At 41.9% G+C, this 18,695-nt stretch overlaps 2 protein-coding genes across 3 annotated transcripts in view; both read left to right on the plus strand.

Annotated features, from left to right (window-relative positions):
• The first annotated feature begins 61 nt into the window (after positions 1-61).
• vps37ba (VPS37B subunit of ESCRT-I a) lies at positions 62-14,673 on the plus strand. Its single transcript, XM_041937045.1, has 4 exons — positions 62-226; positions 5,074-5,245; positions 10,362-10,444; positions 12,026-14,673. Exons 1-4 carry the CDS (start codon positions 122-124, stop codon positions 12,524-12,526), a joined length of 861 nt encoding a protein of 286 aa, XP_041792979.1. The 5' UTR covers positions 62-121; the 3' UTR covers positions 12,527-14,673.
• Positions 14,674-15,880: 1,207 nt separating this feature from the next.
• ppp3cca (protein phosphatase 3, catalytic subunit, gamma isozyme, a) overlaps positions 15,881-18,695 on the plus strand; it is a 28,319-nt gene continuing 25,504 nt past the window's right edge. For both annotated transcript variants that reach the window (XM_041936240.1, XM_041936241.1), the window contains exon 1: positions 15,881-16,587. In XM_041936240.1, coding sequence (XP_041792174.1) covers positions 16,521-16,587 — 67 coding nt within the window. In that variant the 5' untranslated portion in view covers positions 15,881-16,520. The remainder of the gene's footprint in view (positions 16,588-18,695) is intronic.

An 18,695-nucleotide genomic window follows, 5' to 3' on the forward strand; every position in this document is an offset into this window, starting at 1 on the left:
GGCAGCACCGGGCCTGTATCTCCTGTGACTACTTCCTGTAGGGGAAGCTCAGTCAGCTGTCACATTCTGAAAGGCGAGAAGAGGGATCACAGGCGAGGAGAAGCACACAAGAAGAGCTAAAATGTCTAGTTTTTCCGACAAGTTCAGCGCTTACACGATGACTGAACTCAACGAAATTCTGGAGGACGACGAAAAACTCACACAAATGGTCCAGGAGATGGACGAGGTATGTTAAGCTGTTCGCTTTTGCAGTGCAACGCTAGCTAATGACTCCTTTTCTCGGTCACTGTTTTTTTTCTTCCTCTCAACCCTTTGTTGTGCTTTCCCAACATAGGCTCGGTACAGTTACCGAAATGGTTGCCTTGAACCCTGTGGAGGATTTGATCATGAATGAGTGTTGTTAGCAGAACTTCAGTGTTTCGAAACCTAAAATAGCGTATAAATCATTAACCTTGAGACGGAGCACGGGCATGCATTGTCTTAAGTTTTAGCGCACGAGGATTCCTAGTTTGCGACATGGTTGCTGCAAAAAACCTGTACTTCTCCAGACAACAACAGCTCGTCTGTATTCAGCAGTAAACAGGAACAAGAGCACATTTTAATGGTCACTCCAACGCTGAGTCATTTTCAGAGAACATTTAAATATAAGCAGTGGCCTAGCGTCGACAGTCTTTACAGACAGCTCGTCGTGCCAAACTCCGCTCACAAATCGGCCAATTTATGGCAGACAGTTGTGCTGGCACAGGCAGAACGAAAACAGTACTTAACACCCTAATCTGAAATATGAATTATTAACCAGCTCAGCGGACAGCACAGGACCATAAGCAGCACTCGTTAACAACGCTATAACAACAGAGATGTTGTCCGCATTAGTAGCTGTGTTTCTTGTGTGGCTACATGCCGAATTGACCGTCTTATTTATATTGTCACAATCGGTCTAATTGACACTTTCACAGCTGCTTTCTCCACACAGCCCGTTGGCTCTTATCGACACTCCGCGGCTTTGGTCTTGTAGCTCTCTGTAATTTCCAGTTAACGTGTACCTGCTCTGCTCTCCCTAATAAAATCTGCCCTTGTCATGATAAACAGCTGATAACCCTCAATTTTTCCATGCACGGAGCGATTACAAGCCATAGTCCCTAGAAGGGTTTTCCACAGACAGAAATTTGCCATATGAGGGAAGTGCAAACAGATTAGACAGTTTTTTTTTTTTTTTTTTTTAAATACAGGATTTATGCTTCTGATTATTTCTAAATGCTGCTGCTCCTTCCCAAATGGTCATTTCCAGTGTGGGCTTGTATCGACCCTAATGTCCTCCTGCTGAATCAGCCCCACCACATCCCCGGTGTTGGAAGAATTTTCCCACATTATTCATTCTTCATTTCTGTAAAATGCAAACTTCTCAGGAAACACTTTTTTCCTCCCTTTCTTACCCTGCAGCTTGGACCTGTTCAGGAACTACAAACATGAAACACGCGTTTTCAGGAATTCTTCTTGCCTGTCGTCATAGTTCTGTGGCTTTCACTGTTTTAGGCTCATTTTGTGTTCCACTGAGGACTTACTGCCTCAAATGTGATGAAAGCCTGTCTTTTCAGACATGAGAAACTATAATCTACTATAGCTCAGCTCAAGTGCATCAGATCCATTTCACCTTCCCTAAGCAAGAAGAATACAGTACACTTTGGATGAATGCTGCATTATGAGCCAGCCGTTTGTGTTGTCAGTCCTGTTTTTGATCCGCACCCTGTCCGATTGTCTCCATGGTTTCATTTTCCTCTTCCAGTAGGTTACAGAGAGGGAGGGACTTGTTTACTGCAATGACGCTGCAGTCGTTGACATAAGTTAGTCATAAGACAGTGGGAGAGATGGAAGACAATCAGCCAAGTAAAGACATGCCGGAGCCGAAGGTGGAACTGTCTGGGAAATTCTTTCTTTAGAATTTACTGGATGGGAACAAAGGCAGTGGGTGTCATAAGGCGTTGAGTGAAACCTGAGAGTGCTGATCTGTACTGAGCATACAGCTGTAGTGTATGGACACAAACCCTCGCCTGACATCTGTACGCATGCTTTGCTGCAGGCAACAATCGTCTCATTTTGCAAAACACTCATTGAAGGCACCACATGTTGCCCTTTGAATAATGCAAATAGTGCTAGCATGAATTTGTTTACATTCAGTGCATCCTTGTTTTGTTTTTCTCCACATGAATTGACCTTAAGTATGTCGTACCTGTAGATACTGTGTATCACTACATTAAATACATCATGTATGCATGCGGTAGTACTGTTGCTCATTTGTGAGGCCGGCTCAGGCTGCAAGACGCATTTTTAAACTTGCTGGATCTTTTGGGCAACATTTTTATTCGGCTTGAGTGTCAGCTGAGCTAAAGTCAGTATGATCTTGATTTGTAGGTGACCCAGTTTTAAAACATCCCCACATAATGCATCGGCTCATTTAAGCTTTTTGTTGTACTTTACATTTTGAACTAAGTTAAGATTAAGAGGGGCACTGTCTCTCCCCTTTGGCTTCTTATCTTTTTGAGTCCTTTGCTAATCCAGGAATGGATTTCACAGAGCGTGTATGCTGTAGTTGAAGTTGAATTTGTATCAGTTTTCACCTGATGACGATGAATCAGCCGATACTAATGTTAAGTAACATGAATAAACAGTCCTGATGTGCATCTTTTTAGATTTTTAAAGGATTGTATTCACTTTTATGGTCTGCAGCCATACTTGTGTTTCAAACTCATTCTGTTTCCTGCTCCAATAGCAACTCTCAGTTCCCATGAGACACCTTTGTGTGGCTGGTTTTATTCTTTGTGAGTGTTGTATTACAGCGACCGGTATGTAATTGTAGGTTATTACTCTAGCTCTCCAAAATTCCTGTCTGTGGTCCTGCCAGACAGACTTAACCTACATTTCCTGTGATTATTTCAGCCTGTATGGAGAGAATGGAGCACAATATTTTCCCCAGGCGAACGATTATGTGTTTGGTTTGACAGAACAAGCCTGCAGTCATGGATGCTATTTTAAAGGTCTGCTTCTTCAGCGGGCCACGATGAATGAGCAGATTGGGTCTTGCAGAAGGAAGGGTGGTCACCTCAGGATATGATGGTGCAAAGTGCAGTGGTAATAGACATATTTAGCTGCTTTTCCTGCATGAAATGTTATTTTCCCCCTTCAGTCCAACGGCCAAACAAGGCCCGCCTCAGTCACTTTTAGAAACTATTCCATAATCACAACCACGCTGCAGTGTATTTTTAGCTTTCCTACATGTCCTGGTTATATTTGCGTGAACAACGTGTTGGTTGATGTGTGAAATGAGTCATTTGGGAAGTAGCAGGAGACACCTTTTCATTTTTTCCTCCACCGTTCACAGTGTAGCATGTTGTCCCCCCACCTGTCGTCATGGTTTCAGTACACACCTACATTAAAGGGGTGCCTTTTAGATGGACTTCTGTTTACTTGTAGCAAGGAGTTTTACCTTCAAGTGTTGCCTTTAAAAACAGCTTTATATTTTTTTTAAGTTTCCTGTGGGATGTTTACAAAGTTTTAAAATACAGTCTAACCCAAATGATGTCATCAGGGTTATCTCAGCTTGGCCTACAAAGTGAAGGTGTGGGGTTCGAAAGGTCATTTAGGATGCAGCAAGTCTAAAAGAGAGATGCTGTTAAGTTGCATTATGGGAAATGTAGGACTCAGCATGCAGATCTACAGCTTGACCTGTACTAGGATCTAAAAGTCAGGATGTCTCAACCTCTCTAGATTTCCTCCGCTGCTAGCCTTGTAGTCACATCGTTTAAGTAAGTCAGTATTTGTAACAGCTTGTCTACCAGTGAAATCAGCTGTTTATGAGTTGATCGGCAGAAGACTAATCAGCAGATTTTGAGAATTAATTAATCTTTTGGTTATTTTTCAAGCAAAAATGGTGGAAAAAATGCTAAATGCCACTGCGGGTGACTGAGGCTTTCACAGCCATTTTCCAGCAGTCTGTTGGCACTTCTGTAGCTGTTCACACCAAGCAGCAGATATTTGTTGCTGTGAGGAATGCTCCATTTCTCAGACTTCCAACTGGGAGCCTGTGAACACCTGTAATTACACTGTGAACAATATGACATGAATGCAGCACAACCGAAAACTGATGATGGCTCCTCTCCATTTAGGAGAAACATCAGAGCACGTTCCTCTTTTAAGGACTCCCAGGAAGCTGTGGCAGTGGCTGTGTACTCAATCAATCCCTGTTTACTATATTTAAACATAGTGTAAGCATGTGAGTGTGGGCAGACCCGTCACTGTTAACACAAAATGGTAAAACAAAGTGTCCACAATACAAATTTAGAGCTCACTGTAGAGTCAACAAGTGAGTCTCCTATAGGGAGTGTGATTTTGGACACAGAGGGTGTGTCAGGCCCACACAGCAGCAGGGTCCAGGTCCTGGCACACCTGAATGGAGTGCAGCCATGATCAGTGGTATTTGATACACCTGTGGTTTTCCTGCTCTGGTGTATTAAAATGTCTCTCCTGAAAAAGGTCTCTTGTTTAGTGACACAGTACCTCTTTTTTTTATTATTCAATTATATTTAATTACTACTTTCAGTAATGGCCCTTGTGTGTTTCCCTAGTTTAGTTTTTATGCTATTTTTTAAGCCTGCTTGAGAATTTCAAAACGCGTATCACACTGCAGAATAGAGGTAATAACCAGTTGTAAAAGAAAAGAAAAAGAAAGAAACAGTTATCTTTTCTTGTAAAGAAGAGGTGCTGATTTTGAACATGATTTCTCTTTCTGAATATGTGAAGAGGCTTGTGGGAGTTGTGTGAAAATGATTGCGATGATTCACACTTGTTTTTGATTAGTTGATATTCACTGCTTTTTCTTTCCCTTTCTTTCCTTTGTACAAAGAATCGATATTAACTGCAGACAATGACTTCCCTCGCATGGTTAAATTTGAGTCCATCACTGTATGTAAGAGAGCAGCCTGGTCTCTTACGTCTGCAGTGAGTTGTGCATTGACGGAAATGCAAAGGTGATGCCACAAGCACATGACTGACATGCTTTTGTTTTTTGTTTTTTTCTAGATGCAGGATGTCCAGCAGAGCAAGGAGATGACGCTGATCAACAACCGAACCCTGGCAGAGCAAAACCTCGCCCTGCAGCCCAGACTGGAGCACAAGAAAGAGCAGCTCACCAAGCGTTACAGCTGCCTGCAGGAGAACTTTGAGTCCTATCAGCTTCGCAAGTCCACCCTAGGTACAGCAGCACTACAGCTATCACAAGAAGGAGAACCATTTTTTATTGATTAGTTCAGCTCAATTAATTTTTAATGTCACCCAGCGCCAAATTTGAATACACTCTTGAAGTCACTGAGAAGCGAGACCACAAATGCTTAAACAGGCTTCAAACAGCACAGGACACATTCACTATTACAACCTGTTTGTATCTTACTTTTGATTATATGGTCTCTGCAGGCTTTTAGTATAATGCATCTATAATTCATTGTGATATAAACTATATATATATATATATATATATATATATATATATATATATATATATATAGTATCATATATTGTTAAGCCCAAATATTCATATACTTACTGACAATACTGTCAGTAATTTACTATATAAATGTGATTCGAGACACAAGTGAAAGCATGGGAAGACAAACAGAGGGAAAGCAATAATTCTCATTATCGATTAATCTTGTTGATTACTTTCAAGATAAATCAGTGAATCACTTGGTCTGTAAAACATCAGCTAATAGTTATTAAATAAACATCATGGTTTGTAAGATGATGTCTTTAAAATGTGTTGTTTTGTCGAACAGTCCAAAACTCAAAGCTAGTAGAGCTGCAGCGATTAGTCGACTAATCAACAGAATATTGATCAGCAACTATTCCGAAAATTGATATTGGTAATTATTTTTTTTCAGGAAAAATGTCAAACATTATCTGGCTGCGGGTTCTCCAGTGTGAGGATTTGCTGTTTTTCTTGTTCATGTTTGTAGTAAATTGATTATCTTAAGGTTTTAGACAAAAGAAAGATAAGAGGAACAAAGATCAGAAATTATGAATGCAATCTTTTCACCATTTTTTTAAACTTCACAGACTGAACGATTGAGAAAATAATTGACAGGTTAATTGTGTGTTGGTTGCCCTTCTTTTCAGTTTAGTGTTGTGTTCGTCCAGGATAGGCAGCATCTCTTGATGCTGTATGTGTGGCATTTTTGCTTGAAAAACGATAAAGCATTAAAAATAGATGGTCATTTATTTTGATCTGCTTTGATACCAAAGTTAAAGTAAAAAGACACTCGCTTTCGTTTGTATGTTGTGTATGTTATTATAATAGTCCATATAAGTCCCCTTAAGGAAGATTTCAGGGCATGAAGCACCTTGTTTACAGCGCTGTGTGTGTTTGCAGCAGATTTTCACATTGAAGTCATTGGATTTAATCGACTAATCGTTTTAGCTCTGCATTAAAACATCCAGTATGAAAACACTGATAATAAAGAGACTTTAGGTGATCACAGTTTAAGAGCGAACCTTTCCACACTGTCAGTCACTGTCAAAGGAAGTGGTGTTCTGTCATGTTCCTCTCCGTGTTTGTTCTTACACTGCATGACCTGTTTCACCAGTTCTCGTGTTCCCCATCATTGACCAGAAGCCCTGTTGTCGTGTTGCTGCAGGAGTCGCTGTTATTGAGCTCTGTTCAGGTCGAGCGAGTCCTAAATGCGGTTTGCATCTCTGCTAAAGACTTAGAGGGCTGTAATATCCCTCACTGACACACCTTCACAGCACTTCCTGGTGTGTGAAGAAGACGGAGTGACGATACTTGTGACCTTGTTGACGCAGTGGTTGCCAAGCAGCCGTCTCAAAATAGCGTGCCAGCCATTCACTGCTTCAAAAGCATGCAGACTCTAAAAGCCTGCTGCTGTCATGTGTACAACACACCACAGGTTGTCACAGACTTTGTGAGATTCGAATTTTGTCGTTTTTATTAATTTAAGGCCAGAATTGAAGTTAGCAGATTTTTGTCTAAATAGAATTACTGCTGTTCACAGCAAAACAGGGCTCTACTAAATATTGGTAGCAATGTGTGCAGATATATTTTCTCATTGGTTTTTAATTTACAGTCTGAATCCATGCCCCTATCTCTCATACGGTGGTCTCTGCAGTGATGCAGCTCTGCAGCTGTGGTTTTGTCTGTTGTCATCAAGCAGTGGCTTTTGTCAAATGTAGGTTACCCAGTGTCCCCTTGCCCCCCTCCCACTTCCATGCACTAGCCGTCCTAGTTGTGGATTTGCTGCAGAGCAGCTGGGGAAGGACAGCGATCCTCAGAGCTAAGAGTAGCATAGCTGTTTGACCCAGATGAAGATCCAGCGTACAGTAGTTTGCTGTGTTGTTTGCAAACGGTGACACCACCAGCAGCACCGCCCTCCCCGACTCTTTGTCCTGGAAGTGTCTCTGCACTCTTTGTTAGGCTCTGGAGGCCAAAATGGCAGGGCAGCCCCATCACCACCACCATGCACTGCCCCTGAGGATGGCAGCCCACAGTGGGCCATTGTGCTGCCAGGCAAGCCGGTGTAGGACAGCCACAGTGGGTGGGAGGGAGTGGTGGATGATGGAACCGGCAGACAGGGAAGTTGGGAGGGTGGGAGAGAGAGAAAAGCAGTGAGGCAAGCCAAAACTCCCCCCCTCAGATTCGCAGCAGAGGTCGATGTGGATTCATTCACTAAATGGCTGTCTGATGATCTCCAGGCCCAGACTGTGTGTTGGGCTCTCGGCTCGGCCGGAGAATCGCAGCTTTGTGTGGAGGAGTGCCGCTGATATGCCTGAGTGTCCGCCTTGTTATGGGGGAGTGAGACAGAAAGGAATGAGAATTCACCCTGGTAAAAGGCCGTGTCAAGAATGAGGCCTCTGTCTTGGAATGTTTTTTCATTCAGTTTAAACTCCACCAGTAAAATTTGGCAAATCAACATGAGGTTTTGGGATCCAGTGCTGGCAGTTCAGAGATGAAACTTTTGATAAACAGTGGATTGCGCAATTTGACGGAAGATTTGGTCTAGCCAAAATCCCTTTTCCTTGCTTAGTGCTTGCCAAGTTGCATAACTTCTTTCAATGTTTGCCCCCCACAGGTCAGTTTGCTGAGACATTAAACAATAAATGTGGCTAAGCCGCTGTATGTAACATTAATCATCATTAATGTTTTACGACTTTACCACTCTGTGACGCTCAGGCCGAGTGTGTGCCATCAGGGTCTTGTTCTTATGTCTGAATCTGACCAGCTGAGCATTGCAGTGGCGACTGGAGCCAGTTTGACAAGCTTGTAAACAGGTTGCAACATTCAGGCGTGTAGCTAGTAATTTAAACCTTGTCTAACTGCACGAGTGTTGATGCATTTGAGGGTTTGACAAGTAAGATTTGTTGAAATTTATTTGTGTTTTTATTTACTGGCCTTTTGTCAGAGTCAGATAATACTACCGTTTAGTAGTTTCCACCCCTGGCGTGTAGTTGTCAAGGCTGTTTACAAGGTGCGTCACTGACATTTTCACTGCGGCCCTGCCTCATTGATGCGCTTTATTGGTGTTTTCAACATCAGATACCAGACTTAACAGTGTCAGCAGAGTGAAATGTTTGAATTTCCTCCAGATGGCTTAATAAAGTTTAGAGAAAGTGTGGAGGAGCTTGGACAGGCCTTGTGTGAACACTTTCCTGTTTTCTGTTGCCTTTCAGACGCTTAATCATCAGTCACTCACCTGTTTTAACCCTCAATTAACCTTAGAACATGTTCGAAAGTTATAAATGACCGACCTGATGGGAGTTGGACAAACAGTGATAGAGAGCTGATCTCATACTTGAAGTCATGAGTTAAGGGCATACCAATGACGCCCTTTTGACAGGAGAGATTATGATGAACTCAGTATTGCGAGTCACCTATAATTCCCCCTGATGGAGGTTTTCAGCGATCAGGGATTATGTTATTATTATAAACCATACAAATCTTTGTTGTAAGCAGAAGGAGGGTTTAACCTGAAAAGCTGCTAAGACACACAACAAGGTAATCCAGGTGGCTTTGAGTGGAAAGTTTCAGTGTTTTGAGTGAACATTTATTTGAAATAAGAATCATATGAGATGTGGTGCAGACACAAATGTTCACCTCTATATAAACTGTAATAACTGTGATGATCCCCTGACTTTTCATCTAATTTCAGCCTCAGGTCAAAATCACAGTTTGTTTATGAGTTGATGACAATGAGTTTATGACCAAATACTGTACTGACATGCTATCATGCTAAACTAGCACGGTGAACATGGAGAGCTGCTCAGCATTGTTTGTCATTGCGGGCATGTTAGCCCGCTGATGTTAGTGTTTAGCTCACACACCAAGTACAGCCCCACAGAGCTAAAGCTAAAAAGTCTGGGCTGGTCCATGTTGCACTCAGTGTCCTGTGCATAAATGAATCGGTCTAGGTCTTTGCTCACTTGGTTGCCCTGTATAGAAGGAAGCCTCCAGTAGAGTCGCAAGTAAGGTTAGATTGCAGTCTCTCCTGTAATTAGAGATCCACTATATTGTGTCTAGAGTTGGGAAAAGAAGGTGGGTTGACAGAGCTGAAGATCAGTAACTAGTGGTGTGTCATTGGTTTTATCGTCAGTGTGCCTCCATGCGTGCGTGTAATCCCAGCTCCGGCTGGTGTTGGCTTTCAGTCCTGCTTAGGAACACAAACAAAACAGGCTTCGTGCTTAGAGATACCAAGTCAGTTTCAGTTGACTCAGTGGGGCTTTGCATGTTCACAGCAAACAGAGAGGCATTATGGCTGTTGGCAGTCACTGGATGATGACTGACAGATTTCACATATCCTCCCTCGGCTGTGTGTGACGGGCTTATTAAAGTCTGTGAACACGTTCATTTCAGTGAGTGTTTTTGGGCTTCTTTCTGGCAAAGGAGCTCCTTGGTTAATTTAGGCACGGACTACACTTAATCCACAATGCATCTGTGTTGCTTCGAGCGCTGTGTAAACGGTACACCAGAGTCTTGTGACGCAAATGTGTTGAAAAGATTGTGTAAAGGAGGTAATGAATTGTAGTATTGTAATATTACAAATGTTGTAGCCCTGGTTCACAGACAAATGGACCTTTGTTGCAAAACCAATCAAAAATAGATTATATGTAATAATGTGTATATGTATTATTACATTTCAGTCTTTATACTAATAATTTACAAACAGTAATAACTCACTCACACCTTAATGTGTCTGCTGTATGATATATTCAGTTTTCTGGATCTGCTAACAGCCTTGTTGACCTGTCAGTTCAGGTCCAGCAGAATACCAACATTTGTGCTTTTCTTCTGTCTTGTCGTTTAACAGACCACAAGTCAGGAAACACCTCCCTGGACATTTTGCTGGCCCTACTGCAGGCGGAGGGAGCCAAAATAGAAGAGGAGACAGAGGTAGGCATTATATCGCTCTTTCCATGGGTGACTTCATGTATTCCTCAGTGACACCAGTCAGTAATTCATATACCTGCTTTTCCAGTTGCTGATGTGCTCCAGATCTAAGACTCTTGTGGGCAGCAAAAATTGTTGACTTGCTGAGGTCACAGTTTTTATCCGTGCAGTAGCTACCTGTCCGGTCAGTGTTTTTGAGCTGCCAATCAAATTATTACGTTTCTTTGTAATGCTGCATTTATGTCGTAAGAGAGATATTTCTAAGACAATTCCTGTGTGTGCTGATGGGCCACTGTTTCTTCAAGCTCCTGAATTCTGGCATCACCGATAAGGACATTGTTGGCGACATCGACCTTGTTTGCTTTTGTTTTTCTTGAAACATTACTCAAACCGATGAATCTGTTATATTCAGAATAGTAATTGATCAATTGTTGCAGCTCTAAATAGTTTGTGTCAGAGTGAATTATGCCATTAATGCCTCTGTTTCACCTTGTTTCTTCAGTGCTGCACCACTGAGCATCAGTGGTTTCATCATGGAGATCCAGAGGATCTGTCAACTATAATCAATAATCAGTCAATCAATTAATCAAAAAGTGAAAATTGCTTTTTTGTGCCATTAGTTTTGATTGATTTAACAGAGGCAGGTGTATTTTCTGTTATATTGAAACTGCAACAACTAAAACAATCTAATTAGAAACAAAATCATCATCTATATCTAATTGCATTCAAGTTGTACTGTAATTCTTTATTTGACCGTCACATTGAGTGCAGTCATTTTACTTAGTTTTTATGTCTATCTCTTTATCTCTTTTTTGTCTCTCCATATTGTATCTCCATTTATTTTACCTCCAGATAAACCACACATAAAACTAAAACTAAAAAAAATTAAATTGAATTAAATAAAAAGTGCTTTAGTTTGCAGTTATACAGTATTTGTGGAATCACAGTGGCAGTGATAACATTTCAGTCTAACTCTGGAGATGTTGACCAGTTGTGGTGTAACTATTCAACTATATATTTCAGTCTTCAATAGCAATAAATGAAGTGTGGAAATAGTGGGAAGGTAACCCCAAACCCTAAACTTAACCCTAATTGGTAACACTCAGGGCAGGAACATACAAAAAATGAGATTTATGTCCTTGAATCATTTGTCCCTGTGCATGCTGGGAAGTTCCACCACATTCCTGCTCCTGGGATGATACAGTCTGTGATGTTTGTATCTTTTTGTAGGTGTTAACTTTTGTTCACAACAGTAACTCTACATAAAGACTACTAGTAGTTTCAAAGGCATGCGTCAGCCATATTTCGGGGTGTATATTCTGGGGGTGTTTCTATATGTAAATGAATCTGTATGTGCACAAGCAGATGGGCGTGGAATAGGCGAGATTTATCATTGTTCTTTGCGTTTACGGACAGTTCCCACACACACACGTTTAGATCTTGTTCCGCAGATGTTTTGGTAAATGAAGCCCGGCTTTGCAGTTTTCCTTTATGCCATTTTGACCTTCATGAGTGTGTGTTGAATAAGAATCAGAAGTGACTTTTCTATTCCCCCTTTAAAAATCTCTTCACTCCTTTTAACAGAATATGGCAGATTCATTCCTGGATGGTGACATGACCCTGGATTCCTTCATTGATGCCTACCAGAGCAACAGGAAGCTGGCTCACTTGAGAAGGGTGAAGATCGAGAAGCTGCAGGAGATGGTGCTGAATGGCCAGTGGCTCCCCCAGGCGTCGGTCCCTACCTCACGTTCTCAGGATGTGTCAGCTGCAGCCAGGCCCTCGTCCTCCTCCCTCCTCACCGAGGCCGGCAGCAGCTCTTCCCCCGTCGCCCAGCCGAGGAGGAAACCCCCACCCCCTCCATCCCAGCCAGCCCCAGTTCTAAATCCAGCTCCAACCGCTGCCCCTCAGCCTTCTGTCTTCTACCCCGCATCGCCATACCCGCCGATTCCTCCCAGAACAGGCCAACCCTTCCCCAGTGTCTCCTCTGGCTACCCGAACCACTTTCTATCTCAGTACCCCCCTGCTTTGCCTCAGAGGTCCTCACCGCGTATGGCCCCGCAGCCTGGCTTCATTATGCAGTAAATAAAAGCAGTTGCCACTCAGAGGACGCAGTGTGCGTGTCGTGGACCTTTCACTGCCGGAGCTCCTCTGAGAACACTTTTTCTACGTCGTCGGCCTTCTTGGAATACGACCAGTCTCAACACAAGAAGGCGGACCTCTACTGGCTGATCTGGTCAGGTTCGGATGAAGCAGACCTCCAAAAATCTCTGTGGATTCGCGCTCACCTCTCACTCCCATCAACACTCCCAACAAAAAAAGACATGACGAGATCGGCCTTGAGTCTCAGTAAGCTGAGTCCTGTCTGCGGACGGGCCCGCTGCAGGCCTGTAGTGAAACAGTCTGTGGGTCATTGAGCCGGGACTTGTCATTTATCAGCACTTTCTGTCTCCTGGCAGTGCCCATTAGTTTTCTGTCTCTCACCTCCCTTCAAACAAGCTTTTACACAACAGTAAAGTCTTTCAAAAAAGGGTTGAATTAGTCATTTCCATCTGCAGCATACTAATTTAATGGTAATGTATATGCAAGCAAAGAGAGACCCTAATTACTGTGCAGTTTTGATGAAAATATTATTTCCCAGAACATATTCAGGCAAAACTGCATCTATGCTGTGATTTTTTTTTATATACAAAAATTCACAAGGTACATAGAAATATTTGAATTTCCTCATCTTTTTATGATATCGTACTAATGGAGTTGTGTTAATAATAGCCAGGATAGACTGATTAACATGTAAAGGAGGGCTTTGGTTCGTCAGTCTCTTCTTCAATGTGTGGGTGAGTCTCAAGAGAGTCCGGACCTGCCTGGTTTAAGATGGCTGACTGTTGTACTTGGCCCATCTCGGGGCAGAAGTCAAAGGGAGTCGAACGAGAGGATTAGCGGCTGAGCTATTGTAACAAATGAACTGAAATGAAGGATTTATGTATAGCCATACAGTACACTCCTGGTGTGTGTTGTTTTCTGTGGGTTCCTGTTGTAATGCACTCCTCGATGATGTCCATTGTCTTTCGCACCCTCAGTTGGGACTGGAGATGATGCCAACAGTTCTTTGGATCTCATACGTATGTTTCTGTTCAGTTTTCTGTCACACTGAGCACCAAAGACTTCCCACATCACTCTGTGTTCAGACTCTTTGCTGCGGTCTTTTTTTTATGTAAATGAGACATTTAGTGAGGTAACCTTATCATCTATCTGTATGTTGCGTTGAGCTCTTTTGTGAACACACAAGCCACATGTCTTCAAGAGGAACTTGCAAGATCAACCTGGCTTTGGGAGGAAACTTTCTTTCTGGTGCGATAGATATTCACTTTTTTCCTCCCTACTGCTGTCGCTGTGCACTGTTGAAGAGCCACGAGTGCCTACACTTGAAGTGACGTTGATCACGTCCTGCTGACTACTCCATGTATCTCTATGCTCAGCTGTAGACGTTAGTATCCCCACCCCAGCCCCCATCCCTTCAAAGATAGAGCTGGCCAAGCATTTGGTTTTCTCCTCCTGCCGCTGATTTCATGTCACACCATAAAGTCGAGGAGGCAGTGTCTGACTGTGGGTCTGTCAGGCTTTGCTTTCTCACTTGAGGCAGAGGGCCAGAATAGAGTGATACTGAACATGTGCCAGAGAGACAAGAGACGCCCTCAGGCTGTGTGCCTAATGGTGCTTGTGCTTCTCTTCCATTCCTCCTCCAATGTATTGAGATTTTCCTGGGGTGAATTTTCAAGATTTTTGCATGTGTTCGTTGCTGTTTTTTTTTTCTTCTGGTTTTTCCCCCAATTGGTAAAATAACAGGGCTCTGAAATGTTTTGTGTCATATCTTGGTGGTTATACACCTCAAAGCAATGAAGTGGACCACAGAATGGACAAAGCGTACTTGTCAGCAGGCAAAACTACAAATAGAAGGTAAAGCATCAACGCCTCAATGAACCAGCATTTCTAACAACTAACAATGGATAATTCTTTTGTGCACGGCCTTTGCTCTTTGTGTTCATTCTGAAGATTCCTCTTTAATACTTTTTTTTAGCTGTTGAGCTGCTTTTTTCATTTGAACTGATCCTCTGTATCCATTGTTTTATATGTGACTGGTGAAATTTTCAGTGTAATGTTGTAGGTATTTACTTATAATGAATGTTTAAGTGGAATTTAATGCTATTTTCCAGTTCAATAAATCTCAAATTTTTGTATCTGTTTTTATCCAGCTGCTTTATTCTTAGATAGTGAACACATCTGACTTCTCACTTAATGTCTCACAAGACCCCAGTTGGTTTATGCAGTTATGAGTCATAAGAACAGGCTGCTGTTTCTCACTGAGCCACATTTTTGAAAATGAGACAAGACAGCCCCCTAGTGTTCCTCAGTTGACAATGAATCCAATTTTTCTCTGATGGTGACAAACTTGTAAATCCAGTTTCATAGTACCATGTTGTGAACGGTTAATATCCGTCATTTACAATATGAAGAGAAGTACATAACTCATTAAAAATTTTGGCTATACTTCTCCAGTATATTTAGCTACATCCAATATGAACATAATAAATTTCATATTAAGTGCAAAAACTGTCAAAGGTACAACATTAGCAATGCTTCTAGTACAACATATGTATATATACTTTAGAAATGGAACAGAGCGCCTATTACTTGAGTGACTGGTTCATGAGGGGTGATTTAAAAACAACTAGCTACGTCTCACACTCTCAAAAGTAATATAATTGGTAATGGATGTGCTATGTCAATCAGTGACTATATTGGAGACTGGTTGTCGACTGGAATGCGACTTACTTTAATTCACTACATCAATTAAACATAAGTGAAACAGCTTGAGGTTTTGAATGAGCCCCTGCTTCTGTAATGTTGCATTCAGGTCCCATATATATATGTGTGTGTGTGTGTGTGTGTATATATATATATATATATATATATATATATATATATAGATTCACTTGCAGCATATTGTCTCTTTGTTTTCATCGGATAATTTTTGATTGGATTAGTCGAATAGAACATAATTATTTTTACTTTAGTAGTCATGTGTTCGATCTTTCAGGTCAACAGACTTGGGTCAAATCAGGAAAACTCATGACACGTTCAAATACACGCAGGAAAGAAATAATGCAAAAACAATAAAGAATAACACTACAAAGACCATTGAAAATTGTGTAACACAATTGACAAAACACTTGTGTTAGAAGCTTCTACTCCAGTGTAGCATTATTAAAAGGTATATATTAACAAATGTGCGTGCAGCAGCAGCAGCAAAGTCAAGTCACTTCACTAGAAAGGTTTGTGTTTTTAACGCACCCCTAAACCACGTGTTACGTTTCCATAGTCACGTCACATCGACTCCACCATGTTGTAGGAAATCCACCGCTGCTCCTCACTCACTGTCAGATTACAGTTTAATCCGAGGAGGAAGATGCACTGACGGTGTCTGCATGTAGCAGAGACTTGCTGTATAGGCACACTAAACAAACGCGACTTACGTGCTGCTGTAATTTTTCTGCAATAATCGGCCGGCACGTAGAAGATGAAACGCCAGTCTTCCGTGTCTGTCTTTGCCTGTTCGCCGACTTGCCAATACGTTAAATTGTTAGCTGGCTAACTAGCTGAAAAAGAGTAACTAAATCGGATTAGCTGCTAACGGCAGCCTTCCTCCAGGTAATATCCAGGTAGTGTTTGCTGTTCTTGACAACTATTACACAGCAGTAAACGACCTGTTTTTTATGTGTATTATAATTCTGCTTTTGTGTCAACGTTACTACTTTGTGCTGTAATTAGTCGCTAGAATACATGTTGCTGCAAGCTAGCTAGGTTATTAGCCAGTCAGACCACAAGAGCTGGGGCTCCTTCGCTAGCTAATATTTGCTGTTTGTTGGAAAGAGCAAACATAAAATTAGTGCCTCCAACCACAACCGAAAGTCAAGACGGAGCTGACGGCCACGCTGGTGTGCTAGCTTGTCCTCGGGCTAGCTGGCAAGAGAGCTGCAGAAGACTTTATCCCAGAAATTAGCCCTCAGACGAAGCAAGGATGTCAGGAAAGGATAAAGACAAAGACAAACAGGAGAAACAGTCCACAACGGAGCGGCTGATAAAAGGTGAGTGCCTTCGTCAATTATACATGCGTACAGTTCTCCCATTAAAAAATCTTTGACTGGCAGCTGACACATGAATTAAAAACCACCTGTAGCTTTTGTAATAACTCTGAACCCCTTCCTGGCAAGAAGGCTATGGCGTATATTATTATTATAGTAGGCCAGTAGGAATATAGTGATGTGAGGCAACAGTTATATATGCATTGTCTATGAATTATTTTATATATTCTACTATAGTCATATCCATTTGGGCTTCCTAAGCGATTCCTTTTTATCAGGAGATGCTCAGATATCTGTGGATGAGAGTGATGAGAGCAATCTTTTTTTATGAACGCCCTGGATAGAACTTCTTAAAGGTATTATTTCCATAGTTTTCCACTGCTATATATAATACTCCACCTCATAGCAGAAGTCAAAGGCGACAAGTCCTATATCGGTGCCCAATCTCCTTGACATTTAGGATGGATGAAGTCTTAATTCATGAGGCTGTTGCTCACCCATGGGAATACCCAAACTCTGCTCAGGTTACCAGCTGAGCTTGACAAGATGGATTCCTTCACACTGAGGTTGTCATGGCTTATTGGACAGACAGGACACCATTTGTTGTGTCTGCCCAAGATAGGACAGGCAGAGCCAAGTCTGATGTAGGTCCTACGAGAGAGAAAATCCAACCCCACCCCTGCTACCACCACCACCACCACCCCTACTACTTAATGCCAACACAGCCCACATCCCTGTCTGTCTGCAAGGACACTGGGAGAGTGTTCTGCCAGGGGACTGGAATGCTGATGTGTGAGCCAGTAGGGAGAGGGTGAGTTAATTGTGGAAAGAATCTCCCCAGTGATGTTCCCAACATGGCCAACCACATGGTGGAGAGACAGAATATAACCGTGACAGGAGAGAAAGAGGAAATATATACTGGGATAAAGACAATTTTGCTTTAGGGCGGGACCCCAAACCAGTGTTGGTCCTGTATTAAAAGTCAGACATTGGTTGTTTGTTATCCATATCATGCATGGTTTGGTTTTTTTTTAGCACTAAATTTGTAAAAATCATCAAAAGCAAGAAAAACACATGAACATATTGCAGTCTATTAGTGTAAAATTAAATATCACTGTAGGCCCGTGTTGAAAAATATGTACTCTTCAAAATCTGCATTAGTTGAGCCTTGGTTTATGCTGGTGGGTTGTCATAGTGATGATACCAGTGTGGCTGTAAGAGGGCTTAAGCGGTAGACTACCTAAGACTAATGCTCTGCTCTTGTTGTGTAAGTCAAAAAGTTAAGCTCATTCGATTCTGTGTATTGCAGTCGACCTGGTAGCTCAGTAACTTTGTAATTTGATCTGATGTTTTCTCCCCAGTTGATGTGTGAACATACTATAGATTAATAGTTGTATGGTGCCACCTATACTTACTGAAGACTTTCCTTGGCTATTTTGGTTTTTGAAATGTCCTTTGTGTGGTGTGACACAAATTCATTTCACCTTTGATTGAAAGTTGAATTGTTGCTGTGTGTTAAATCCTATCCTCTGTTTATGAAATAAAATCAAAAAGATATAAGACTTATATAGAGGGAATATAGAGAGAATAAGCCATGGCCTGGCTATTTAGCTTGTGAGGGAAATGCATTCACTGATAATTAGAGCAATCTGAAGTGCACTTCATGATTCATCCAGCCACAGTCTGCGCCATTCATCTCTACCCAGCCGCATCTTTGTAATTCAATCCTCCTCTATTGTGTTGATTTTGAAACAATAGTGAACATATTCTAGACCCTGGCTCATATCACTGTCCACAACATTATCCTCGATGGGCTGGACGGTAGATAGTAGTGTCTTTGTTTCTTGAGTCGTTTGTTGTCATGCCAGACCGTGTGGGTGTTGATGCAGTGCAGCAGTGGCCTAATGTGTGAGTGTGGTTTTGAAGAGTTCATCAAACATTAATGCTAATTAGGCCAGGCAGTCTCTAATAAGAAGCCAGTGTCAGGGCGGTGGCAGCTTATTATTTCTAACCAAACATTTTTCTTCATTGGGTGATGTGTCGGAAAAATGAGCGGCTCACTTCGCTTTGTCTGCACGGTTGTTTTCTTTCACCGCACAGTGTAGTCTGTT

This window comes from Chelmon rostratus, chromosome 5 (assembly GCF_017976325.1).
Source record: "Chelmon rostratus isolate fCheRos1 chromosome 5, fCheRos1.pri, whole genome shotgun sequence".
NCBI lineage: Eukaryota > Metazoa > Chordata > Actinopteri > Chaetodontiformes > Chaetodontidae > Chelmon > Chelmon rostratus.